The sequence below is a fragment of the Oxyura jamaicensis genome, chromosome 1, assembly GCF_011077185.1.
Source record: "Oxyura jamaicensis isolate SHBP4307 breed ruddy duck chromosome 1, BPBGC_Ojam_1.0, whole genome shotgun sequence".
Lineage (NCBI taxonomy): Eukaryota > Metazoa > Chordata > Aves > Anseriformes > Anatidae > Oxyura > Oxyura jamaicensis.
In genome coordinates this window covers 202,700,864-202,728,409 of record NC_048893.1, presented here as the reverse complement: position 1 = coordinate 202,728,409, position 27,546 = coordinate 202,700,864, and the positions used below count along the sequence as shown (strand labels likewise).

The 27,546-nt window shown below is 43.4% G+C and overlaps 1 protein-coding gene and 1 long non-coding RNA gene across 3 annotated transcripts in view; one reads left to right on the top strand and one right to left on the bottom strand.

Annotated features, from left to right (window-relative positions):
- Window positions 1-27,546, top strand: part of FCHSD2 (FCH and double SH3 domains 2) — a 141,993-nt gene that overhangs the window by 66,605 nt on the left and 47,842 nt on the right. For both annotated transcript variants that reach the window (XM_035343767.1, XM_035343760.1), the window contains exons 3-7: window positions 1,335-1,411; window positions 2,557-2,701; window positions 7,387-7,520; window positions 8,203-8,257; window positions 8,692-8,820. In XM_035343767.1, the coding sequence (XP_035199658.1) occupies window positions 1,335-1,411; window positions 2,557-2,701; window positions 7,387-7,520; window positions 8,203-8,257; window positions 8,692-8,820 (540 nt within the window). The remainder of the gene's footprint in view (window positions 1-1,334; window positions 1,412-2,556; window positions 2,702-7,386; window positions 7,521-8,202; window positions 8,258-8,691; window positions 8,821-27,546) is intronic.
- Window positions 8,903-27,043, bottom strand: LOC118176936. The gene is made up of 3 exons (XR_004755594.1): window positions 26,919-27,043; window positions 13,427-13,429; window positions 8,903-8,916 (listed from the first exon to the last, which is right to left on the bottom strand). It is a non-coding gene; the product is annotated as an uncharacterized LOC118176936 (long non-coding RNA).

Genomic DNA, 27,546 nt, shown 5'->3' with positions numbered 1-27,546 from the left:
TACGCCTTTCCCTATGGCAGAGCTTATCCTCAGCCACCAGCAAACACGTTTCTTGGTTCATTTTCTGGTTTTGACCATTTGTTCAGCACCTTGGGGCACATCTCACAGCAGGATCTGATGCACAAGGGGCAGAAACCTGGAAGCAGCTGCAGGTGGAGGCCCCTCATAGAGCTCCAAATCCCATCACAAACTGACTTAAAGGAAATAGCCCTTTTCTTTTTCCTTTTAACAGCTGCCTAATGCGATCCACGCCCCTTTTAAAATTAGAAGAAATTGCAATGGGAATGCAAAAAATAATAGTTACAGGCCTAACTTCCCTTGCGAAAAGTATTGCGGACTGTGCTGTTTGAGGGATTGATATTTTCCTCTGCCGAGAGCTTACGGGTTGTGCTAGTGGATGGCGTGGGGTATGGAAGGAACCGTCAGCGTTTGCAAACCCCTGGAAACTGGATGAGGGAGGTGTGAAACCAGTGGGCACGAAATCACCGCTAGCAGCGGTGATGGACCTGATTAAAAATGAGGATATTGCTGCGGTGTCTTCATAAAATGTTGCTGGGGGTGTATCTGGCCCCCGTCCTGTTTCTCATGCGTGCGTATCGGTGCCGGCTTGTGCTTCGTGTCCCCATGTCCCCACCACGCCGATGCTGCTGCACCAGCTCCCCTGCCTCCGTTACAGCCCCATTTTGCTGCTCTCTGACGTTGGTTTTATGAGGCTGTGCTAAGTGAAATGTGGAGACTGAACAGTGTAATTAACATTAATAATTAAAAATGAAATGCTTTTCTTAATGTGTAGTCTGTTGTCACCCTCTGAGCTTGATCCTGCGAACACCAAAGGCCCGTTGGTTCCCCGAGGATGGAGCCGTGTCCGTCTGGGGCACAAACAAATGACCTGATGTTTCCTTGCTCCTGAAAACCCCTGTCCCCATGTAGTTCAACAAGGGTTTTGTTTGTGCTGCCTGTGACACATCAAGTCGTTTTACTTTCGATGTTCTTGGCCCTGATTTGGCCACACTCTGCTCAGAAATATCTTCTGTATTACTGGTTTTGCTGGGGTCATTCACATGCAGGAATATTTTCAGGGCTGAGGTGTGCGTTTAGATCTTCGAGTCCCTATGAATTAAGTCATCAACCTAAAATTCATTAATATATCTCACCAGAAAGTTAAAAATGCATAAAGGGGTAGAAATAGCGGTCATGTATCATTATAGTTTGCTAAGACTAAAAATGGATTGCTTCCTTATAGGTCAGATGTTTATTTGTTGGATAGAAGCGCAAAAATATTTTTTTAGGTACCTCATTTTAACTTTTTTTTTTTTTTCTCCTTCTTTCAACAGAGCATTCAGAAGCTGGCTAGCCAATACCTAAAGAAGGACTGGCTGGGAATAAAAGCTGATGAGCGAGCTGATTATAGGTAATTTAACAGTTGGATATCTCGAAAGAGCGGTCCTTATTTTTTCAATTTGTGCAATTATTTTTCTCAACAATGAAACACTGCTCTTCTGTATTTTAAATGATTTGTATTCATTGTCGTAGAGGATTGACAGTTAAAAAGGAAGCTTTGCATTGTTGTAGAGGATTGTCAGTTAAAAAGGAAGCTTTGTTTTCCTCTAAAATTTCGAAATAGGCTTAAATAGCTGTTTATAACTTGGATAGTTTAGGAAGACTGGGAAAACAAACGGCACAACAGGATAAAAAACGTAATTGTGTGCCTCCTTTGGGTATTACATTTGGGAAGTTGGAATATAAATATATATATTTTATTAAATAGCTTTAAGGTTAGAGTAATAAGCATGCAGATTACTCCTTAGGATGAGGCAAAGCAACACATTTCTTTTTCGGAGGCTATTCGTAAAGAAGATCACATCTGACAGCGAGGAGGCATGAAACCCTCGTTTACAAAACTTGGTTTCATTAAGAAGCAAAGTGCGTCATAACAAGAAAACAAAACTGACTCAGTTGCTAAATGCCTCCCACCTTTGAATAAGTACTTCCTAAGGATTTTGAAAATGTTTTAAAATACTTCATTTTCCTATTCTGACACATTTTGCTACAGAAGGAATAAACTATTAGTAGTAGATTTGGGTTTTGGACTCTTAGTCGTGTGTGGGTTTTATTCGTTGTGTGAGGGTTTGTGTGGGCTTTTGGACGAAGAAACTGCAGGTAGCTGAAGCAAAATGGATGAGCTGTGACTACTAGCTCGATGGCACGATGCATAAAATTGCATGATCTTATCAGAAGTTACCATCTGATCTGGTGGGTTTTAGCTGCTGCTTTCTGTAGGGTCTGTTCCATGGGAGCAGCGGGTTCAACTGAGAGTAATTGCCACCAAAATTAAATCAGAAAGAGGAGAAAATCGTAGTTTTTGTGAAACTTTGATTAAACTTTTATGTAAAACTGCAGGTGTTTGCTAGATCAGCATAAAGAATTGTGCTGTAGCTTAGTTTTAAAAGCTTTGAAGAATGTATCGTTTCCATTTACACGAATCAACACATTTTCAGCCAAAGCCTGACCTCCCTTTTTTCCTTCCCACCACCCTTCTGTGTTTTGGTACCCTAGGAGCATGTACTCAGTTTGGAAATCGCTTTTAGAAGGCACAATGCAAGTGGCCCAATCCCGGCTCAATATCTGCGAGAACTATAAAAACTTAATTTCCGAACCAGCCAGGACTGTAAGGTGCTTTAAAGAACAGCAGCTGAAAAAGGTAATTTTCCTTTCTTCGGTTATTAGAGGTGTTTTAGTAAGGCTCTTCTAAAGCACCTGTGTACTTCTTCGTCTCTTTATGTGCATGTTACAGAAGTAAGTAGCCAGGTTGTTGGAGAGGGGACAGAGTTCTGTGCTGATACCTGACGTTTAAATTGCTTTGAAACGAATGCAGTACAAAGTTGATCAAAACTACCGCTGCAAGTCTAACATCATGCTGTGGCAATTAGAATGAATTGGCTTGGTAGTGCCAATTGCAATTGTTAGAATAGGTTCTGATTTTAAGAAAAAGCCTATCTTTAACCTGTAGGAATGATTTGTGCAATCTTTGAGACGTCGAGTGCAGGTTGTTCAGCCACATGCTGTCAAGGCATCCCAAGTCACTGTTCCAAAAGCTGCTGTAACAGACCTATTAATTCATGCAAAGAAAATGCTGTAGTTTAAGGAAAAAAAGTAAGCATGACTTTCATTAAGAATGTAATTGGCTGTTGCATTTTAAAGTAATTTACGCCTTAAAAGGTTTCTATCATACTGCTTAACACGGAATACATTTGAAGTAAAATGCAATATTCCATCTGTTTCCATAAGGCACTAAGACACTTTTTAAAAATAATCATGTGTTTATGTGAAGGCTAAGCACTCTTCATATTTTAATTATTTTGTGTTTGTATGTTCCGTGGATTTTGCTGGAGCAAGGAGAAAACCCGCTGTTTTAAGGCATAAGCATAGTTTACAAAAATTCATTACTGCACCAACCATAAATTTTTCAAAAACGATCTTTTGAAATGCTCACTCTGTGGCTTCCATGAAGCATAACATAAGGAGGGAAATAGAAATGCTGGTGCTTTGTAAGCATCTCAAATATTACTGATAATTGTAAATATTCCTTCTGTGCATTATTACTGAGCTTCACCTCTGAGTTTAATCTCAGGTAGGCTGAACCATCTATTCATAGTGAAAGACAAAGAAAAAAGAAAAGCTCATAGTTTCGTTTTTTTCTTTGCATTTTTTTGACCACATTCATTGCAACTTACCCCCTTCAGAGCAGTCTACTGTAAAATATTGGGCTGCAAACTTTTAAATAAATGTTAGTGTAATAGGAGCTCTCAGTTTCTCAATGCATTTTTGCGTAACTCCTAGAAGAGTGTGCAATATATATATATATATATATATTTATTTTTTTTTCTAGGGGAAACATTAACTTTATTAATGTTGTTTGTTTATTGTCCTGGGGAATTTTATTTTTTTCTGTGAAGATTTCCAGCGATGTATAGCATCTTTATTTGGTAAATAATTGCCAGGTGTTTTTTTTTCTGGTAGTTCAGAAAGTTGATGGGTTGGTAGTAGAAGTAGACCACTGCTTTAAATTTGTAGAAATTATACAGAAATTACATAGTTTTCATTCAGTTTCGAATTACCAGAACATGTTGTTACAATTATCAGGGCAGCACTTCTGGTTCATAATATTCTAACAGCCATGCACTTTTCCTATAACATGGAACAATCCTCCACCTGGTAGTATTAATTTTCCTCCACAACAAATGTATTGTTTTATGCAGTGCAATCTGTCACCCGTTCCTTCGGATTTCCACAAAGGTAAATAATGTATTATGCTGACCTCTATCCAGCTAAAACCCTACTAAACTTAAAATTTGGAGTCAGTGAAATATTTGTAATGTTACACCAAAACGCCTGACCAAAGTCGAATTTCTGCTAGGAGCAGGGTCTCCATCCACGATTGCAGTAGGTGTTGAGTGGCTATTGATGAGCTGTTTTGTTTATTTTCCGGATGTTTCTGAAAGTCTTTATTTCCTTGATATGGTAACATTTAGAAGCTTCACATCAAATTCATTTTTATGACCCTTTTTAATACTAACTGAAACATTCAGACAACCGTATCGTAATTTGCTGAAAAACATTGCTAAATAGCCAGGTGACTGGAACAGGGACAATAAATGTCTTCTGTAGACCATGTCTTGCCTCTTGAGAAAACTGATCTCCTGCCTTCAGGTGGAGGCTCTTGGACGTGATGAGGAGGGTATTCTGTGGGCAGCAGCCCACCCCCAGCCATCATTTTTCACCCGAGGCCTTGTAAACTCGTCCCTTAAGTGATGGGTGGCTTCATAGAGAAGGCAGCTGTGGTGTGTGCGTTCATCAGGTATCTTCAGAAAAGGTAGAATCCCAGAATCATTAAGGTTGGAAAAGCCCTCCAAGATCACCTGCTCCAACCACCCCCTACCACTGATGTCACCCACCAAACCCTGTCCCCAAGCACCACATCCAACCTCTCCTTGAACACCCCCAGGGACGGGGACTCCACCACCTCCCTGGGCAACCCGTCCCCAGGCCTGACCGCTCTTGCTGAGCAGAAATATCTCCTCATTTCCAGCCTGAGATAGTGTGGCCGCCACTGCACAAGTCTGCATGGATCTGTATTAAAGGGCTGAAAGGGAAATTGAACAGAATTGCTCTACATGGAGGCAGTGCAACAAGAAATTATCTCTGTGAGCTCTCTGAGACAGCTTTCTGCATGTAACCAGGGTCTGCCCGAACCAAAACCCCTGAGGGGCATCCAGCCTCCTGATGATTTTTTTTATTCTTCAGAGATGTAAAAGCAAATTGATCTTACGTTTCCAAAATGATCATGTTAACAACTGGGGCTATTTGATATTTTAATTTTTTGATGCCAGCAGGAGGCTTCAGGGATCAAAATGCTGATTGATATCGCAAAAACCCAGTCCTATTAAAATGATTTTAGGTCTCTGTCAGCTGCCCAATATATACGGGTTTTTCTACCTTTCATTTTCCTATCATACACTCAAAGATCTCCAAAAAAGCACAGTCTTGTCCTCCACCATGAAGCTTCCCTTATGAAGCCCTATACTTTATTGGTCTGCACACATGAAATGATGGTTTTAATGAGAATTCATATGAATTTTTATCTGTTTGACAGCCAGTGATAAATTTGGTATTTTTAGTGAGAGCAGAATTGTGTGGTGAGAAGACGAGAAATTTCTGATGACTGTCAGAAAGAAAAAGTTTTTTTTGTTGTTTGTTTTTTGTTTTTTCTTTTTTTTTTTTTTTTTTAAACTATTAACCTATTTTTAGTGATTGTCGAATGCTCTACCCCTTCCTGTGAGGCTGCATTGTAGCATTGTATCACTTTGCACAAGTCTTGCAATACTTGTGAAGGAAAAAATGAAAAAAATGAGGTGTTTAAAAGGGTGTTCAGTAAGAGGACGTGTGCCACCTTGTGTGGGAGAAGTGTGAACCTCGTGAGTGGACCCACGTGAACCTCTTGAGGTTCACCAAGGCCAAGTGCAAGGTTCTAAAGCAGGCCTGGGGCAATCCCAAGCCCAAATCTGCGATGGGCAGGGAATGAGCAGCACTGAGGAGAGGGACCTGGGGGTGGTGGTGGGTGAGGAGCCGTCCTCGAGCCATCCCTATGCACTGGCAGCCCCGAAAGCCAAGCGTGCCCTGGGCTGCAGCAGCAGCAGCGTGGCAGCAGGGTGAGGGAGGGGATTGTCCTCCTGGGGGATTGTCCCCCTGGGGGATTGTCCCCCTGGGTTGTCCCCCTGGGCCCCTCTCTCGGGAGGCCCCCCCTGCAGCGCTGCGTTCAGCTCTGGGCCCAGCACAAGGACACGGAGCTGCTGGAGCGGGCCCGGAGGAGGCTGCGAGGATGCTCAGGGGCTGGAGCAGCTCTGCTGTGGGGCCAGGCTGAGAGAGCTGGGGGTGGTGGGCCTGGGGAAGAGAAGGCCCAAGAACTTGAGGCTCTGTTTCCAAATATTTCCTGCAGCTTTCAGTGACCACAGCTAGTCTGTATTCCCTATAACTAAATTAAAATGCTGTGAAACGTCACTCATATATGCTTAAGCTAGGTTGGGTAAAAGCTAATCTTTACAAATCTGTTTCAAAGATGTTTCTAGACACTGACAATTCACATTTGTTGTGTTAAGTTAGAGTTTTTCCCACATATATTTTTGAAGTTGATGCAGGATTTGGAGAATTGCTGATAAATTTGGTCATTTTTGTGCAGTTTCTTTGCATGCTCTTTTCTGATGTTAACATGTATGTTGTAGTTCTGGCTGTGTTGTGTTCATGGAAGGGGATGGAATTATTTTGACTTCTTCAATAGCTATGCCGTGCATTTTAAGACCGTAAGTTTTCTTTGTGAATGAGGCTAATTTCTGATACAACCCTGTTTTTTGAAAAGGTCACAAAACAGTTTAGAAAAAAAAAGAGGTCCTAAAATAATGTTATCAAATTGTTCTTGGTACCGTTATTGTACCGTTAGGTTTTACACGGTAAGCTTTGTCTCATGTTTGATATTTTAGAGAAGGAAAGACTCATCATTTCTTGTATCACCTCTGATAGATTGCCTTCGGATTTTTCCCCATTGTATTCCAATTATTTCAGCTAATTACCTCATTAAAATCTTTCAGGACTTTTATGTTTAATTTGTGAGTTATCATTGAATTTGAGTGGTTATACAGCAGTTGAAGCAAAGAAATATGGTTTTATGTTCTGATCAGCTTTAAAAGGAAGGCATGAATAATTGACCAGGAGTGACTTGGAGACCATGTAGCTCCATATAAAATTTAATGAAGAGAAGTGAAATGATGATAATAGAATTATTTACATGCAAAAAAATGTTAATGTTTTGTTTCCTGCATTTTTTTGTTTCAGTATGTGGACCAGCTGACAAGGATCCAAGCTGAATTACAAGAGACAGTAAAAGATTTAGCTAAAGGCAAAAAGAAATATTTTGAGACTGAACAGATGGCTCAAGCAGTGCGGGAGAAAGCAGACATTGAGGCCAAGTATGTTTTTATAATAGTGTATGTATAAATAATTGCATGTGTATAAAGCAGATTTTTATTTGTATTACTTTTTACACTTGATATTAGTTTAGAGGAAAGATAATTGTTTTCAATAAGCTTGTGCCATTTTTTTTAATATGCATTTTTGTAATAATTTCAAGCATGCTTTTACCCTGATAGTTTACTATAACTTATTTAGGATAGCTTCGTTAGGAAAGGAGTTAAACTAGCTGCTTTAATTTAATTGTTTCGAAGGATACTGTGTGACCTAGCACTCTTTTTGCTATTAAAGGCTGTTTGCTTCTCTCTCTCTTTCCAGATCTCATATTTGGTATCAGTCCATTTGAGGGGGCGGGGGGATGGGGACACTATTTTTTATGCTCCTTGACATCTTGAAGAGGTTGATTCCCGTTGTTTCAGGAAAGCAAGTAACTCACATGCTTTCAGTTTGGAGTTTTGCCTGTATCATGGGAGTTTGCTTCACTGTTTCTTGCAAGCTTCATTTCTTTATTTAAAAAAGAAATCCTCAGAAGTGTCCTCAGATTAAGCTTTTCTTAAAAATATACACATAGAAATTTAGGCACAAAAAATGAAAGTTTTACAGAAGTGTAATGGCCTGTTTGTCCTGAGTTTTTGTAGAAAAGGTACACATCAGTAATTCTGTTATTTTTTTTTGTTTCAGGTCTAAACTTAGTCTTTTTCAGTCAAGAATAAGCTTGCAAAAGGCAAGCGTAAAGGTGAGTATAAGGAAAGTTTACATTTACTATAAGAGTGCTTTGAAGCTAATTTCTTGAGGTGTATGACCAAAGTTGTCTGGAATCTAGAGATGGCTGACATTTGATAAGGTACATTGTTAGAATGAGTTATCAGATGAGAACAGACTCTTCAGCAGTCAGAGTGCAGAATTCCATGAGACCAAATTTACAAGGATGTTTTTTCTAGTGGGAATTACGGCTGTTCTGTAAAAACTACATGTGAAATTACAAAGTGCATGAGAGAAAGAAGAATTTTAAAATCCCCTTACCGTTAAGAAAAATATTAATCTGTTAATCCTTTAAAGTTTTGGCTATATTAATATATGCATGCATGCGTATTAATCTGCTCTTAATACCTTTTTAGTCATTTAACTTCTCATTAGTACCTATCTTTTAACTTCTGTTTCTTCTCGCAGTTAAAAGCACGACGATCGGAGTGTAATTCAAAGGCCATCCATGCAAGGAATGATTATCTTCTCACTTTAGCAGCTGCTAATGCACACCAAGATCGCTATTATCAAACAGACTTAGTAAACATTATGAAGGTAAGGAAGCTAATTTATGTTTTGGAGTTGAGAAGTGTGAAAATCTGGAAAGCAAAATTAGTCATATGCAAAGTCTTGGGCTGGTTTGCAGCAGCACTGTTGACTTTGTTGACTTTTCCAATGTACTGCAATAGATGAGGACTGCAATGGATCCTGTGGTAGTGTGCAGTATACTTGGTAACAACTGTCCAGTCCCAAAGCTAAGCAGTTGCCTTTTTTATTTAACTTCACTCTTGAGCTTACTTAAATAAAGGAATCGACTTAGTGGACCTTAAGCAATGCAGAGATCTTTTTAGTTCTTCGGTGGCCTTCCCAAAATATTTTTTTGTGTCTAATTGTCTGATCACAGCATTTCCTTATGGAATAGCTAACGAAAATGTAACTCTTAAAGATGTTGGTTTCAAACCCTGAATTTCAGAGAATAGCAAATCAGCGTTGCTGTTGTCGCACATGGCAGCTTGCCACGTCAAGCTGAGTAGAGGCTTGAACTCATCGGCAATAACATACTTAAAAAGTTCAAAAATAATTGCTGACAAGTTTTCCATATCATTCTAGAATTACTTAAATGTACTCAATTCTTGTAGCTTAGAATTAAATAGTTACGAATAAAGTATAAAATCTGTAATTTCATCTATTTAAATCTAATTCAGGCTTTATGTGGTTGCGTTCCGTGTTTTGACATTTCCGAGGCGTATTTAAGTTTGCTATGTACAAACTAGTTCCAGGTGATGCCATCGTGGCAACTTATTAGCCTGTAATTTGCATTTCAAATTGTTTTATTGGATAACGTATCACTTTTATGAAACTTTTGAGTAGACTTCCTCACCTGGAACAAGGGTGGCAGGTTGTAACAAGTCACTGTTAACAGCATGCTTTTGCATACTCTGAGCAATCTATTTGAAATCTATCTATAAGAAATCTATCTATAAATCACGTTGATCTGAAAAGCAGGTAACCAAATCGGAAACTCGGGGAGCAAAACACGGCCTCTGAGGGATTCTTGCGTGGAATTCCATCACATTTTGACTAGGTTAATCGCTCCGATGGCAGTATGCGCATGCCTCTTAAAGAAAACCACAGTTTGTGCTGGAAGTTCATTGCTCTGCCTCATATATAATTGCGTGGATGACTCGTACAGATCTGGGCATCTCAAAGGCAGCGCAGAGCTGATGGTCTTTGAGGGTGTCTCCACTGTGTGCACGTGTGTAACAACCAGTAAATGGTCTTCTGCGTGTGACTAAAATAAGTTTTACTTCTCTGTTAGCAAAATATAAATATTTCAGCTGGCTAAGCATGTAGCACATGGAGATGGTTGTAAGGGAAATATCCCTTAAAATGTTCAAGATAAAATTATGACTAGGTACTTAGAAGGTAATTCTGTACTTACGTGCATGGCTGGCTGTCATCAGTTGCTGCTTTTACATGTGAGTAATGCCAGAAGTGAAATTAATATGTTCAGAAACTAAGAAACAATATGGACATTTGATGTTTTTTTATTAAGAAAAAAAGGTGAAACGATGGCTGGATGGTGGGTCATGGCTGCTCAAGTCTCAGGACACTGGAACGTAATGCCTGCAAGATGCTGCAGAGCACACCGAGCGTCTCATTTTCTCTGTACGTGCAGCTGCATTTTGTGTGTTAGGAACTAGGCACAACGGGTGTCTGCGTGGCGAGCTGTGCGGGACCGTGATCTCTCTGAATTTCCCTAAGTGTTTAATGTCTTTTGGATGGTACAAGCTTTCCGTGCTGTGATGTTAGAAAGCCGTGGATACCCCAGGAATGTTTTTCTTTTAGCTTGCAATAAGAAATCAAACTACAAACTGTTGAATCACTCTTGGAAGACGGAAAAATGCAATCATGGATAACAAAGTCATGCTGGTGCCATTCCTCTGCGTGTGTGCTGTTGTCCGTAGATGTTCTGCTTGCCTGGGGTCCTGTCCTAAAGCTGCTGATCTGTGTCAGCTCATGGTAGTTCCTTTACTGGGCTCCCTCTTGCCCAGTCCTTTCTTTTATAGAACTTGTTTTGAAGTCGTTTTCAATGTGAACGGGTTTTTGATATGGAAATCTGCCTGTGCAACCTATTCTTCCGTATAAATAATTGTGGTTTGCTGGAAACCTAAATTGCAAGTACTTCCATTGAGCCCAATTACTTTGGAAGGGAAGGACAACATTCAGGGCTCTTTTTCTGAGTCTCTTTCAGATATTTGTGGTAGTTAAATCTCCTGGTCTGGTAAAGAGCTGTGTTCTTAATGAAGATCTGTAAATTTGTTTTTGGCGCTCTTGTTTATGAGCAAAAATCAGTGGGTGCACACGCATCCTTGCAACAAGGTCATGCTTTGGGACGAGGGAGAGAATAAGTCGAAGGCAAGGATTCAAATCGAATATCTACTGAATGCATTTAGAAGAGGAGGGAAAAAAAACTCAGGAAAATCAAGGGTGGTATCATTAGGATCCAAGTGCGCTTATCCAGGAGCTCGAATGTAAGTTCAGATGTGAAACTGCTGAAATACGAGCAACTGGGTGTAATCTGGGGCTAAAACCAATCTCAGGCTCAACAGAAGCTGGCAAGTGCGCCCCAACCTTTAAAAAGGGCTTCAGGAGCCAATTATACATGAAGAAGTCTGACTTCCCTCCCTACCAGACTGACTCGTGACTGGTGTCAGTACGCACGTAAGTGCGATATGGTGGGGTGATCAGCGTGATTTCGGAAGAGGGACGGCAACTCCAAAAGCCGTCTTTAAGAGTCGGTAAGCCCGGGGATAAGGGTGATTCATCAGGTTCAGTGTCTCGAATTCGCCAAGGGCTCTCAGCAGACTTCCCACTCAGTCTCTGCTTACGTAAAAGAGGTACGTCCTTGCAGGTAGGGCGGGGGTTTTCTCACACATCAGGAACCGATGAAGAGATACCCAAGGTGTAGGATCAAAGCAAATGCCTGGGCTTTATAATGGGAGGAGGTTTGCTGGCAGGGCCCCGGTTCCCCTCTTATCCCTCCCCCTTCCGGCTGAAATCTGGGGGATCCATGCTGAGAAAATGATTGTTTTATTTAGCATAACGATTTACCATAAGCCATAGGAAAAATGAACCGAAGGAGAGCGGCGGTGGTCTGCAGGTACAGAATCGTTCCGTATAAGCAAATGTGAAGGTTATGACCAAGAAGCACCATAAGATCTTGATGAGTTGGGACTGCCAGGCAAGAAGATAGCACCTGAAATTCGTGTTAAAAAATGAAAAGCGGTATTTAGAGATAAAATCACTGCCTACAGGATTGTGGTGGTTTTACCGTGCTAGGCAGTTGAACACCACAACCGCTCTCTCACTCCCCCTCCTCAGATGAGGAGGGGAAGAAGTAAAGGAAAGAACAGCTCACGGGTTGAGATAAGGATGATTTAATTAAAGAGGGGAAAAAAAATAAATATATATATATATAATTAAGGAAATATTATCATTAATTAAACAATTCAACTAAAGGGAAAAAAGGGAAAGGGGAAGAGGGAGGGGGAAAGGGAATAACTAAACAAAACAAGTAAAGGCGGTGTGGAAGTGCAGAGGAAAGAAATTCCTCTCTGCTTCCCACAAATGAGCGATGCTTGACCACGTCCTTGAAGCAGGGCCTCAACGCACGTAGCCGGTGTTCGGGAGGAGGACAGACGTTCTCCCAACGAGAGCCCACCCCTCCCCTCTTCTTCCTTTTTCCACCTTTTATTGCTGGGTGTGACCCCACATGGTGTGGAATATCCCTTTGGTTGGGTTAGGTCAGCTGCCCTGGGGATGTTTCTCTCTCACTTTTTGCCCACCCCCTAGGAGGGTCAGAGAGAGTCCTGATGCTGTGCCAGCACTGCTCAGCAGCAGCCACAACACCGGTGTGATCCCACTGCTGTTCTAGCTCCAAGTGCAGAGCGCAGCACTGTGTGGGCTGCTGCAGGGAAAGTTAACATCCCAGCCAGACCCAGCACAAGGATAAAGAACTCGGAGTTGCTGTTACCATTTGGGAAGGAGAAACTGGAATGAAGGAGGAAGAAATGGGGACTTGGCTATTATATGATCCTAATCCCATCTCTGCGTAGCATCACTAGGAAAGGTGGCCTACTGAAAGGTGATTAAAACTCTTCCTTGGCAGCCCAGTTCCTTTTTAGTAGTGTGGCCCCAGTGGGCACTACATACAGTGCAGCTGTAGTGTCTAAGCTAAACGTGGCCATTTATATCTTAAGGTTGACATTTTTAAGGTGTCAACCTTCTTTTTTTCACCTTAGTGAGTCCTTCGGCATTCACGCCGTGGTGGCCACCTTGCTGCCTGTCGGCGTTTCTCCATTCGTCTGTGACTGAGTTGGTACGCCTTCTGCAGGGCTGTCCGTGTTCCAAATCGCATCCCTTTTCTCCATAAAATCTCCATCCCAAAGTCCAAAATCTCCGTCCATTTTCAGCATTCCTGAAAAAATTCAGCTCCTGCCAGCTGCCCCGCTTGAAAGCAAACTGGAAGACAGCAGCCTGGCTTGTGTAAGGGGGGGATGTTGAGTGCAGTCAGCAGCGCCTCGAACACCACAGGGCTTACGGGGTTATTTAAGGTCTGCTCTTTGAGGAGCTGTGCAGATCGGTTGATTTTATCCACGCTCTAGACCAGGTGAGCCTGAGATTCCCGTAGCACACAGCGTCTACCCAGTGGAGGTGTGACTGCAGGACCAGTTTCATTGCTTTATTTGGAGTCAGGTTCATTGCCTCACCTTTTCTTCAGGGCAAATGTTTTCGTGTGCGGCAGGGAGAAAAATTTTAAATTACTCTCAGGCTGGCTTTCGGAGTTACTCAGTAACCCGTAGATAAATCCTTGATCTAAATATTATTCAGAAGTTGTTTAATATAACAACTTCAAACTTGAAAAGCAAACTGCCCCGCCTCCCCTGCCCTCAAAATCTCCCTAATCCTCACCCGAAGCATCGGTTTTACAATAAAGATGTTACAAATCATGTGGAAAGATTAAAAAAAAAAAAAAAGTAATTTTGGTTCAAAGACTGATCTTACATACCCGGTGTCTAAAAAAACTTGTTCTAAGTTGCATGTAGTTATGAAATGACCGCTGCTTGGTGTACTGAGTGGGGTGCATCAGTATGGATTTGACCAGAGTCAAAGCTTTCCTTATTTCTCTAGATGATAAAAACTGCAGGAAAAAGCCCTGCAGAAATCTCAGCTTGGTTGTGTGGCTGTGTAGGAAGGTAAAACTTGCGCTTCTTTCCAAATGCCTCAAAGGCCGTATCTCTTTGTGTCCATCCTAAACAATTTCCTTGCAGGTTTTGGTTTTAATCAGGTTACTGTTTGCAATGAGAGTTGTTCTGCCTGGCTTTTGTTGCTGAGAGTTGTCTGCTGTTGGGTTTGACAGCGCAGTTGTTTGAAGCTGGGCTTGACTTTGCTGAGCGCGACCGGGCTCTTCCAGAAGTGCTGCCTGCTGCTGCCTTCGGGTTTGTCGGAGCACAGCCCTCTGAAACCATCACGGGGACCCTGCTGCGTATGCAGGCGCTGCTCGCTTTCCTCGAAAACTTGCAATTTTATCCTTGATTATTATTTTTTTTTTTATTTAGCCCGAAGTTTGCTGCGGGCCGCGTCCACGAAAAGCCGCTCGTTGCACCCCGTGCAAGGTGAACTGAGTGCAGGCAGGGAACAGCGAGGCGCACCTTGGCTTTCCGACAGCCTGGACGATAGCTGCTGCTGGTGGTGGCTTTTAAGCAGTGAAATCCAGTGAAAGTTCACAGCACTGTCAACAGGTGACAGCTCTTTAAGCAGCAAAATCAACACCTGGGGGAGAAAGGAGGGGTGGTGACGTCTTTCAGCACCGGTGTCGGTTTATCTTGGCACAGGGTATTTGGGAAGCCACTGCTGGGAGAAGATAATTCGTGTTGGGCTTGAGGCACCCGGGGTTACTCGGTGTTTGATACAAGCCAGCACTGGTTTTGTTCATCGGAGCTGACTCCGAAATGCTGCTGTTGTGCTGTCCTGTGACAAATGAATCACAAATTACTCCTCTGGAACGGGCAACGAATTGACATTTCTCTTGGCAGAGTTCCTGGTGCCATACAGCTCCTGATCGTTGTCAGCATTCAGAGTTATTTTAGTTAGCAACGTTTTTATGTGAAGGAGAAAAAAAATGATTCACTGTGCTGTGTTTGGAGTTATGAAAGGCCATGACAAACAAAGCAGGGATGCTCCGAATGGACAAAACGCTTCCAGCGCTTCTCCAAGAACCGAGAATTACTTCTAAAGTGCCATCCGAGTGTGCCAATTCCATCGGCAAACGAGCAGCAAAACTATTCTAGCTCTCCCTTTAGAAAAGATTTTAATCCTTTTGCTTTTTTCCTGTCGCTCTCCTTTATGTCCAGGATTTACATCTTGTGTCTCTTCTGTGCCAGCTCACCAGGATGTCCCAGACCTGAGATCTGTATTTCAGTATCTGGAGAGAGATTTGAAAAAAAAAAAAAGAAGAAGAAAGAATAACAAAGGGCGTAGGCTAAGGCTTCAAAATGTTTTTTTCTTTGCCAGTTTCCTGACGAGGAGGGGCTGCCAACGCCTGGTGCTGAGGCACAGTGTGCAAACCCTTTTAAGCTCAGGGTGTCTGCCTGGTGCTCAGGCTTCTGCAAGAGTTTAAACCGAGGTCAGAAGGAAGTGTCAGATGATGGCTGAAGGAAGTTCAGGGCTGTCTGATACCTGTCTTTCTCTAAACTTTATTATTACTCTTTTACTACCGTACTCGTAACCCCTCTGCAAGTTCCTCTTGTGAAGCACCCCGAATATGACTTTATAACACACTTTAACTGTGGAAAGGTCAATCAAAAAAAAAAAGGGGGAAGCATCATTAACATTCTAAATAATTCTCTGATTATTTTGGCGGAGAGACAGAGAAGTAAAACCTCACCTGATTTCCACGTCTCGTTTCGATGTCACGAGCATCGGCTCAGCCGCTCGTTCCCTGGTGGCCTGCAGGGCGTGGGAGTTGTGGGGCTCCACGTGGAGCAAGGTTTTTGACACAAAGTGAAATATTTTAAGGAAATCGTTTATTTTGTCTCCCCAGGAGGTTTTTCAAACTCCGTTGCCACTAAGGTTTGCGTTTTGATGCTCGTACTTCAAGGTGCAAAGAGTCTGCCTTGATTTTTTTTTTTTTTTCAGAGGTGTTTATAATGATCAGGTTGATCGTCAGCAGAGCTTCGTGGCTGATGCCAGAAGCTAAATCGTCATAGCTGAACGATTTTTAAGGATCCTCAGTGCTACTGCAGGGTATTAAAATAAATTAAATAGCCCCCAAACAGTGACAATCAAGTGAGATGTTGGTGTTGTGGGAGCGTCTGCAGACAGTGATGCACTTTTATCAACAACTTTGGGGAAAAAAAACCCTCAATATAGTAGCAAGCAGTGATAGCAGGTATTTCTAACTAATACTTTTCTGTGCTTTTTTTAAAAAAAATCATACCCTAGTACATGCAGTGGTCGTTAGTCTTGGCAGACTGAATCAGAGGAGTAGTGTCAAAAGCCCGTGTGCCTCACTGCTTCGTTCCTCTGTGGTTTCAGTTAGGTTTCTCTGTATTGTTATGAATATCTGTCGCGTTTTCTGGCTTTTCTGTACTTTCCAGTTTGCTTGCTATGAGGAAGTGCAGTCGTTCAGTTTGGCTCTTGTTCTTGACCAGAGTTCCAGCGGTGATACGGCAGGATTAAATAAAAACTTGATTTTATGTAATTTCCCTGGGACGAACAGATCTTGCATGGATGACGGCACCGAGACATGTTGCAGCATTGCTTTTTTAAAGCCAGGAGATCAGCTTTTAAAAACACAGGTGACGTTTCCCTTTCTCACATCTCTGCCTGTTGTTAGGCATTGTCTTAAAAGGATCCGAGAGAGGAAGAAATCTGTCTGGCTTCGGAGCTCTGAGCTGGCGGTCACAAGGACTGACATGAGTAAAGCAAGGGAGCACCCAGAGCGAGCACAGCGGCTGCAGCACAGGACGAAGACACTGAGAAAACCAGGATTGCTCATCCTAAGAAAAGACAGGGCCATCTAATAATTTTCATGTTTTACAGCTACCTCCTTGGGGAGGGCGTGGAGAAGGCCAAGCCAGGCTTCTGAGGTGTGCAGCGATGGGACAGAGGGCCGTAGACAAGTTGAAACATGGAAAATTCGGATTAAATACAAGGACAAAGATTTCCCATGAAGGTGGTCAAATGCAGGAACAGGGACCCAGGACCAGGGAGGAGTCTCACACCGTGGAGACATTTAAAACTTGACTGGAAGCACCCTTGAGCAACCTGATCTGTTTGGCCCCGCGTTGAGCAGAGGTTGGGCCGGCATCTCCCTTCCAATCTAAATTATTCCCTGATTGTCTTAAGGAAGATCTTCCCTCGGAAGATCTGCTCGGGGACAAAGAGCTTCCAGCCTCTGTTTTTTCTACCAGTGTCTGGGATATCCATGTGAGCATACAGTGTTAGGACATTCGTGTTTTAACGAACTTTTTCTTTATTAAGCGGTGTTGGGAGGTTTTGTGGAGCCGAGCTGCCAACTGCGTTCGCAGCGTAGTCACCCACCACTTTCACGGAGCGCTTTAAACCATCATTTAAAACAAATGTAAACACAAACTCCAAATGTTGCTGAAGGCAAATGAGGATCAGCTGCAGCTAGTGATATTAAAAGAAACGACCCAGGATTGAGGACTTGGTGGTTTTCATTTGCTAATTTGTTTTTAAACCCAGAAATTAATAGGGCATGTGTGCCAGACGGTGCTTCGCTCTGGTGGCTCTCTTTGACTTTAAGTTGACATGACTCGTTCAGTTGACATTGACTTCAAGTTGACGTGTTAGCAGAAGGTCTTAAATGGTCTCAGGAATGTTCTCCTAGCAGTGGCTGGCCAGTGTGGGCCCTGAATAAATAAGGACATTTGCATGAGTATCTCTGCAGACGCCAGAGCTAGTCGAACCGACGTTATCGCTCTAAGAAGTCATTCTACGGATACATCATTGTTCTGTGCTTTTTAGAATGATTTAGAAGCGCCCAGGGAACTATTTGCTTTTCTAAACTATTTCTGATGTCAGCAGAGGTTTCGGGTTTCTTCTATAAATCTCTTCTAAAAAATGTAGCACTAGTTGTTCTCCTCAGGTCTCGTAATACTCCCTTTAAAAGTCAGAGGGGATTTATGCAAGTGAAAGAACTATTGTTCCACTTCCTGCTCTTGTCAGCTGCAAGCCACAAATATTTTGTAATTACAATTAAGCCAGCCGTAGATTGCCTTATCTCCAGTATCAGATGGGCACAGTCACTTTCCTGCGAAGACAGCCAGCGAGTGAGCGGTGCTTGCTCGTGTTCGCTCCTATGAATGGGGATGAGTAAGGGGGGCAGCTGCACTTTGGGGTGCGAGCGATCCCAAAGATGCCAACCGGGGCTTCGCAACGTCTGCTGCCACGCTGATTTCCCTTCCAAGGGCTTCAGTCTGTGTGCACACAGCTCGTTAAACCTCGGGGAAATGAATTCCTGTAATGAGAGGCTGGGAGGTGATTATGCAGCCACATAAATTGGTGAGTAATTAATACAAAATGGTGCGCTCTTAGTTAGGCTTCCCCTTAAATGCTCCTACATCACACCTCCTGGTAGTCACTCTGCTGCTGCCTTGGAGACCAGGAGCTCCCGCTAGCTCTTGGGTATGTGCTAAAAGCAGTTCTGAGCGTTGATATTCTGGCTGACGGAGAGCAAACGTCGACAAGGGCGGCTTCCCAACAGAAGGCCACCCCTGGAGGTGACTTTGGCAAAACCACAAGCAAATGAAGTGTACCTACAGTGAGAGGTACTGCTCTTAAACGTTATGGTAGCATCTACTACCTTCAGCTTCAAATCTACTTCTCGCCCCCTGGGATATCACGTTGCTTAACACACAGCATTTCCAAGGTGGCTCAAGACAAGGAGTGGGTGTGAATCAGACCCGTTCCCGTTTTCCAGATGAAAAAATGAGCAACGGTCACACTTGCCCGATGGCAGCTGTCTCACCTCGTGGTCTAACCACGAGTCTCAATTCCTTCTTCAAGCATTTGGTCAGAAGGGGCTGCTTATATCCAGGGGGCTCAGCATCCGTCCTCAGTCTAACATCTAAACCAAGACAGTTTATGTAATTACGTTCAAGCAATAATAATCTTTCATGGCATAATAAAACTCTTTCTTGACGATGCAATGACTTGTCCGATGGTTTTCCTTTGGCCTCGCGACAGAAATAACGTTGGGAAGGGGGTTGATTGCAAAACACGTGGTGTGATTGTGCAGATGCTCGTGAAAGGTATTTCCTGCGCAGAAGTCACGGACGGTTTATACGAGAAAGTAAGAGGAGCACTGAATGGGAGTGACTTGGAAAAGGGAAGGAATAAAGAGAAAAGAGACGCAGTCGGTGATGAGGGGTGGATGTAAGGCAGTAGAGCAAGGAAGACCACTGGAAGACCACTGGAAAGCGATCCATTGCGGATCGCTGCCTGGGAAGAGGCAGTGTTTTGTCTTTTGTCTATTGCTATTTTGTCTTTTCCAGATTTTACGGAGAAGCAGAGCTCAGGCTTTGGATTGGGCTATGAGGTTTTTGTGGCAAACGCCATAAAACTACCCGTTTGGAACAGGAAATGAAAGTTTGCCATCTCATTTCAAAGCCACGCTGCGATACAATGAGAACAGCTCCCAGAGCTGTGCCAGAAACCAGCCTGCGTGCCTCGGGCTGGCGTGTGGCTGGGGCAGAGAAACAGCCAGGCTCAGGAAACACCTGGCGTGCTCCGGTTGGGAGGCAGGTGGGGCTACGGCTACAATTTTTAACTAGAAACATGTTTTTTAGAAGTATTTCGTCTTTTAGAAGTCACGGAGACCGACGTCCCGAACAGCTCATTCGCGGGGTTGTGTTTGGTTGTGGGGTTTTTTGTTTTGTTCTTAGCAACTCCAGATTCACTTAAAGAACTGAAAACATTTCTGGCTGTTACTACTTACAGCCTCCTGATGTTTCCATGAGTTACCTGGAATTTACACGTATTGAAGTTGAACCTATGTGAAAAGCCCTGGACCTCTCGAATTGAATGCATGTGTACAGCTTTGCCCTCCTCAATAATACTGCCTTAAACTCTAAGGTTACTGAAACCCTCTGCTAATAACGTCGGTCCTGAAAACGTTCGGATGCTCAGTTGGATGATTTGAAGTGAAATCCAGAGTTTTGGGGGGATAATTGCTGCTTGGCCAAAAACAAATATCCAGGTGTCCCAGCAACATAACCGACGTAGTTTGCAAGTTAAAAGTGGTCATCTGGGTGTGTCAGAGCTCATGGCAAAGATCAGCTGGTTATAATCCTCTGCCAAAGCCTCTAGGGATGGTAGAAAGTACATGGATGGTAGAAAGGACATGGAGGTGCTCGAGCAAGTCCAGAGAAGTGCTACGAAGCTGGTGAAGGGTCTGGAGAACAAGGCTTACGAGGAGCGGCTGAGGGAGCTGGGACTGTTTAGCCCGGAGAAGAGGAGGCTCAGGGGCGACCTTATTGCACTCTACAGGTACCTGAAGGGAGGCTGTAGCGAGGTGGGGGTTGGTCTGTTCTCCCACGTGCCTGGTGACAGGACAAGGGGGAATGGGCTAAAGTTGTGCCAGGGGAGGTTTAGGTTGGGTATTAGGAAGAACTTCTTTACTGAACGGGTTGTGAGGCACTGGAATAGGCTGTCCAGGGAAGTGGTGGAGTCCCCATCCCTGGAGGTCTTGAAAAGACGTTTAGATGTAGAGCTCAGGGATATGGTTTAGTGGAGGACTTGTTAGCGTTAGGTCGGAGGTTGGACTCGGTGATCTTGGAGGTCTCTTCCAACCTAGACTATTCTGTGATTCTGTGAAAGTCTTAAAAAGTGTTTGAAGCTTAATCTTGCTGTAGGTTTTATTGTCTTCAAGGAACATGGAAAGCGGCTTAGAAGAAGGCAAAACATGTTCTAATGTGGCCATCTTTTGAAGGAGACCCTAAGGACTAATTTCACTAATTTAGGGGCTTACATGTCAACAGCAGGAGAAGGAGTTTCGGAGGGATTCGATTTATGAAAGGAGCAGAGGAATTTATAAGGAGGAGACAAGACCTGAAAGCGCATGAGCCAGAAACCTCACGGTGGGAAATGTCACGCTGAATTTGAAGCATAAATCCTGCAAAAAAAGGTTATTGGAAAAATAGTTTTTAATCTGTGGTGACCACGCACCACTCCGTCTAGCCCATGGACAGGCATTAGGAGGCCAGAAATTCCCGTTTAACATTTCCTAATAGTCACTGAAAAGCTGGCTGGGATCACTCAGGGGAGGTGGAGCGTTAATCCTGCAATATGATTTGTCTGGCTACCTGCTAGTTTTCCTAACACAAACCGATTCCCATCTGTTCAAGCTGTCATCTCTGCTAAAAAAGGCTTTCTAACGAGGACAAACCCCCTTTTCCTGAAAGGGAAGCAAATATTCATAGAATCGTGGAATATCCCGCGTTAGAAGGGACCCCCAAGGATCATCGAGCCCAACTCCTGGCTCCACCCCAAAATTCAGGCCGTATGAATTCCTTGACAGTCAATTGCTGGATGACCGAAAGTTGCTGAACGAGGATCTTATTTAGTAGTTCATCCAATGAAGCACTAAGGTAACCGGCGATGAGATTCTGGTGGTAATTAAAAGCCAGAATGTCCACCCATCTGGCGGGATAGCCAGCGTTGCTCGGCATTAAGGTGAAGAACCCGTTCGCCACGAGTCCTGCCTGCTGTGTGCATGCTTCCTTCCCCCTCGGTGACAGCAGCACCCGGAGGCATCAGGCTCTGAGCAGCAGCACCCTCAGCTGGGACCTGGCTGTCTGAATTTATTCGAAGGAGCTGCTTTTGAAGTATACAAGCAGTTATATGGCAAGATGAAGGAGACAGGTTTCTGGTTTAAGCTTCTGAATATTAGATATTTTTTTTTAACTGCTCTCATTGATTAAATTGTTCAATGTTTTGTATTAGGCTTCAGATATCATGATATAATTTAACAGACAAGAATTCAGTTTAATAAATTTAAAAGGCATGGAGACCTAGGAAGGAGGTGGATAGAAAGAAGAGGACAAACCTGAGGGAGAAGCATCTTTATTCCGAGTAAAACATCCTCACTGAGTAGGATTCTTGTTACGGTGGATTCAAGAATGAAATGTATGTATTAAAATTCCACGTATTGATGATCACAGGAAGGTCTACCACGTGCACTGCTATCTAGCTAGCTCTGGAAGCCCCTTGTAAAATTAAAAAAACAAAAAGGATATCAGAATTGAATGAACTTTGGTGGTGACTGTTCTAATCTATTTAACAGCAATGCCCAGCAGTGTCCCAGAGAAAGCCAAAAGCTACCAGGTTCTTGGTGCAGAACATATTAATAACGGAGAAAACTCGAGTTGCAGTCTTGGCTGTGCAGACAGTCTGCTGTAAGCCATCATCCGAGGCACTTGACCTCCCTTCATCCTTTCTTTTCTACTTAAACTTTAAATCATACAAGCGGAGACGTCTCTTCCTCGGAGATTTAAACATCGCTTGCGCTCTTCTGGCTGCGTATGGTAGTTAGGGCATCTAAGCAGTGTTATTATGAAATAATGCCGCTTTTTAACATAGGTCTGAGCCTTCAGCTTCCACGGAGCGTGCAGCACTGTTGAAATAAGTCTGAAAAGAAGCTTCCTTTAATGAAATTATGTTGCTGAAACGATGCTAGGGGAGCATAACGTATTTAAGGGATTCCAACGAGGCCACGCTTAGGAACCGATTTAATTAACAGATAGTCTAACGACACCGGATCCTATTTTGCTGGCTTTTCTTTTGATTTTTGTTGCCCGTCACGATCGTGTATCAAATAGTGGAAGCTTTGTAGAATAACAGCAGCTTCTGGAGAAAACGGTACAACCAAATCGAAACTTGTTTGGGAGCGCTGCTTGCCCGGCTTGCTTCGTGTTGGTGAATCTACTGAAAAGGCACAGACCTTGCACAGTATTGTTAATCACACAGAATCACACAGAATCACACAGAATAGTCTAGGTTGGAAGAGACCTCCAAGATCACCGAGTCCAACCTCCGACCTAACGCTAACAAATCTTCCACTAAACCATATCCCCGAGCTCTACATCTAAACGTCTTTTAAAGACCTCCAGGGATGGGGACTCCACCACTTCCCTGGGCAGCCTATTCCAGTGCCTCACAACCTGTTAATTGCAGATTGAGACTAGAATTCTCTCTCCTCACCCGCCGGTGCTTAGAAGGAGCACACGTAGAAATTGTCGGCACGATTCCCCCGTGAACAGACGAGAACGGACTCCTAAAAGTAATAAAGCGTAACTGGCACGTGGAATTCCCAAGCGATGCTTGGGAACCATGGATTAATCTTTTATGCTGCAGTGCAGCTGTTCCACCTTTGGCGTACTGCTGTGATGGTGTTTTTTTTTTTTTTTTTCCCTTTATTGTTCAGGCTAATTTCCTTCATTGTTCTACGATTCTATAATTATTACAGTAACCACGCTGCTGTGACTCAGAGCCGCCGCTGTCCTTTGAAGAACATGCTGCGTATTTGTGTCCATCACAAAACTCCCTAAAAATAGTTCTGCTTGTTTTAGTCCTCAAATTTTAGTATGACTGGTCGAGGGTATTTACTAATCCTTTTTGGGGAATGGTCACTCTATGAAACATGCCCTACGAAATAAATATGCATATGCTATATGCTTATGAAATAGGATTTTAATACTGGTTAATTAATTGATATGTTAACATAAAATGTAAAAAGCGAGTTGGAAAATGCCATCGTTATTCTGCAAACACCCTTTGTGTTCTGGGATAGACAATGCAAGGTTAAATTCTAGGACGTTGTAACCGCTGGTTATGTCTGTTTGGCGTGATAAGAATCTGAAAAGTTCAGTAATGGATTAAATTCATTAAATATCTTCTATTTTTTTTTAATGTTGCTATCACAGAACTTATTCTGAGAGCACCTTTTGGGAACCCTGTGCAGCGAATAGTTTGCTGTAGGTGACAGGTAACTTTAAACCCGTGTTCCAGGCAAGAAAAAAACCACACGTGGAAGTGATAAATCCAAAGAGCAGTTGGGAACAACAGCCATTGCTGGAGCAGAAAAGGTTTTGTTCAACAGATTTATTTGCAGAAGTAAATGAAAAGCACACTGGGTAAAACATTAAGTGCATTAAAGTGCAGGTGAAATGATAATAAAGAAACTGATTGAGAAAGGTACAATACTGAACAAAAGCTGAAAGCTGTAATGGCAAAATAGATGCTCAAAAAATGGAAGGATGCGAGGAAAAAAATCAAAGCTGACAAGGAAGGCGCGTTGTCAGTATTTTTTTTCCCACTTCTGTATGCATTTTATCTGCCAAAGGAGTATTTTTTAACTACTAAAAACCACAGGATTTGGGATGCGATGCATTTTCTCCTGCACGTTTGTGTGAATTTAAGGGTTCTGTTCCTTAGTCTGTGCTCTTGTAGGACATAAGCAATTTTGAGACGTATCTAGAGCTAGTGTGTCTGAGTCAAGGAGGATTCATGTATGTTGTGAGGGCTTTTATGGGGACGAGCAGGTAAATCCACACCTTGGACACGGTGGAACTCCAATAAGGGAAAATTTCAAGAGCTTCCTTGGAGATTGGTCTTTGTGTGATCAAGTCTTGCAGGACCGAAGACTCATCGGGGATCTTGTCCATCACTGAGCAAAGTGCATTTCCTCAGCCTACCTCCTAACCGAGTGAAGGATGAAGGCAGTGGCACCGAGCCGTAATTCATTGCAGGCTGTATTTCCCTGCCGAAGGACAAACAAAACCAGCTGCACGTGGTGAGCGTTGGGCATACCACGTACTACGCAGCTACAACGACAACTCCACAGTTGTTCAATGCCGAAATGAAACACGCAATTTTCAAGCCTAAAGGAAGCCAAACGTCACTGACAGGAGCGGTGTGGCGTGTCTTCAGATACTGAGATAACGCGACGGTGACAGTCTGCCACAAAGCCTTTTTCTGAGTGTTGGGTTCAAGCCAGAACTTTTTTTAATTCCAAGAACAAGGAAGTACAAAAGCAACCAGTGCAACTTAACTGAGAATTGGCCGTGTCAGAAGAATTGGCGTTTATCGCTGTGCTGGGAGAGACAAATAGGTCCAAGAAGTCTTCAGAGACGATACTTAAACACTTTTGGGAAAAAGCAGGTGCGTTTCTAGATCACAAAGAATCTGTTCTCATCCTCCAGGCTTTATTAAACCTTATACAGTAGGGTTTAAAATCTGGTTTTCCAATTTTATGCCCGTCTTCCATCAGAGATTTGCTTTGGTGTTCCCCACCATTGCATGTGACCACCACGTCATGTGGGCTGGTGCCTAGCAGTACGCAATATTATCATTCATTTTGCTTCTGTTTGTCTTCAAGGGGCTTTCTGTGGTTTGGGGGAGGGCAACGGGCATGCGTTGGTGGCTATTTGGTGGTTTTGTGCTCAAAGCAGACTTTGGTGCACCAGGATCAGAGGTTTTGTCGCGAACAATGACCCTGCCCAAATTGTAAAGGAACAAAACGATGTGCGGGCCAATTGTCAAGTGACTAATGAGGCCAGACAAAGAACTTGCAAACAAGCCCCAAACTATTGACACTGGAAAACAGAAAGCTCTGGGGTAAGGGAAAGTGCAAAGCGTGCTCACCGAGCTGAAAGGCGAGCCAACAGCCTGCGGTGTCCTCTCGTGTTTGTTGTTCCCATGCTGGCCGTGCTGAAAGTTCCCTCTCGAGGTTGGGGGAAGAGACGAGGAAGCCCAGATATAATTTCTGCTGCCTTTGTTTGTTCAATAAGTAGACACATTACACCTCTTGCTGTCTTTTTTGTCGTGTTCTCCTCCTACGTTTTAGTCTGTATGATTTATTTACGCTCCTTCCCAGCTTGATTCATTGTTCTACTGCTCCTGAGCAGCGTGGGTTTGTCTCAGCGCCTCCCTGGAATATCTTCTGCTTCCGTGTTCATCGCTGGCTGCGTGAGGACGTGCTCCTGAAGAACAGAAAGTCATACGCAGGGTGTTGATTGAATTAGGTGAAAAAAAGAGAAGAGAAAAAAGAAAAAGAGAAAAAGATTATGAAGAAAAAAAAAAGATAAAAAATAAAAAAAAAATAGGAAGAAAAAAAAAAGATTAAAAAGATAAAAAATATAGGAAAAAAGAAACACGAGCAGCTAATTAACTTGACAGCAACAGCACAGCAAGACAACTAAAACTCCTTAAAACTATTTTCTGTGAACCTGCGAGAACAAGCAGTGCAGAAAGCAGGCGGGTGGCGGAGGAGCCTTCTGCAGGACCCAGCTCCTGAGTTATTCCCGCTGCCATGAGCTTGCTGGGCCCGAACCTCCTTCGTTTCAAGGACATCTGAGCCACTCGGCGGCTGGGGAGGTAGGAAGAGTTTGTTCTAAGGGCTAGCGAAGGAGGAATATTTGCAAGTTATCATCTTTTTGTTTGTGTGCTTTGGCCGACACCTTGCACCTGGCATTGCTCCACATTCAAACAAAAGCAGTGCTGCAGATCTGTTCGTTGTGTTGTTTTTTTTATGAACCCACTAAATTGCAGAAGATCACAGACCGAACCGGCTGGCGATGCATCACCAAGAGTGGTTTGGACCTGGACGTCACCGTGAGGCATGCCTAGCACTCCAGCAGCCGTGGATGTGCAAGATTATCCCGGAAAACGGAGAAATTCTGTGGAATTAGCTTAGCACTTTCTTTTATCGGATGCAAACTGCTTTGTAACTTGAACTTCTGGCTTCAGAGAGCTAAGCCTAGAAGGTCCTTCCTCCTTGTAGGCTGGAGAAATCCAGCACAAACTTTCGGATCCGGACAAGGGCTAGGTTTTGTCGTCTGCTTTCTTTGCAGCAAGCCCGTGTTTGTCTGCTTACGCAGAACGGTTTTCAGAAAAAGAGATTTTAAAAGGTTTTATCAAATGGAGAGCCTGTAAAGGACAGGATGGGCAGCGGGCTCCTGGTCACTTTGAAATCAGACTTCAGACTTCAAAATCCTGAGCAGAGCAGACCTGGTGCTGTAATTCCTCCGGGATTGCTCTGATGGGGGACACAGAAGGGAGCTCACACGAGCTTTGCGTCAGCAGCTACGTGGTTGCTGCAGGCAGTCTGTTCGGGGACGCTTACACGGCTTTGATCTCGGCTTTGTTGGTAATTTACACCCAGAAGTCGTGTTTTGTCGACAAGCACTCGGTTTACTTTAATGTTAGGGTGTCTCGATGGCAAAGAAGTGACAAATGCTGTAAGGAGGAATTTAAGAAGATAACGGCTCGAAGAAAACAAGCACGAGGAGAAATAGATGCCTGGAATAAACCCCGAGTGGGAACAGCGGTCAGCATTTTTGAGGGAAAATCGCTGCGGAATGTAACTTTTAACCAAAAAGGACGGGTTTGCCTGACCTTCCTTCCTTTCTGTCCCAAGGTCCCTGGGAAAGGCTGCTGCGTGCCCCTGCTGCTGAGTCCACCAAAGCCTGCTGGTGCCCGCTGTCGGCTTTACTACTCATGAGCTTAGGAGGATTTTTAAGATACCCTGTCCTTCGTTGTCAGATAAGCCGAGGTCCATTGCCACGTTTGGGTTAAAATACACCCAAACTATCTTTATTTGTAACCCCTGGGAGACAAAAGGGTGCTGAAGCTGGTGTTTTAACAGCAATAATGGCTGTTAGCAATTCCCCTATTGCTGCCTGTAACCAGCTT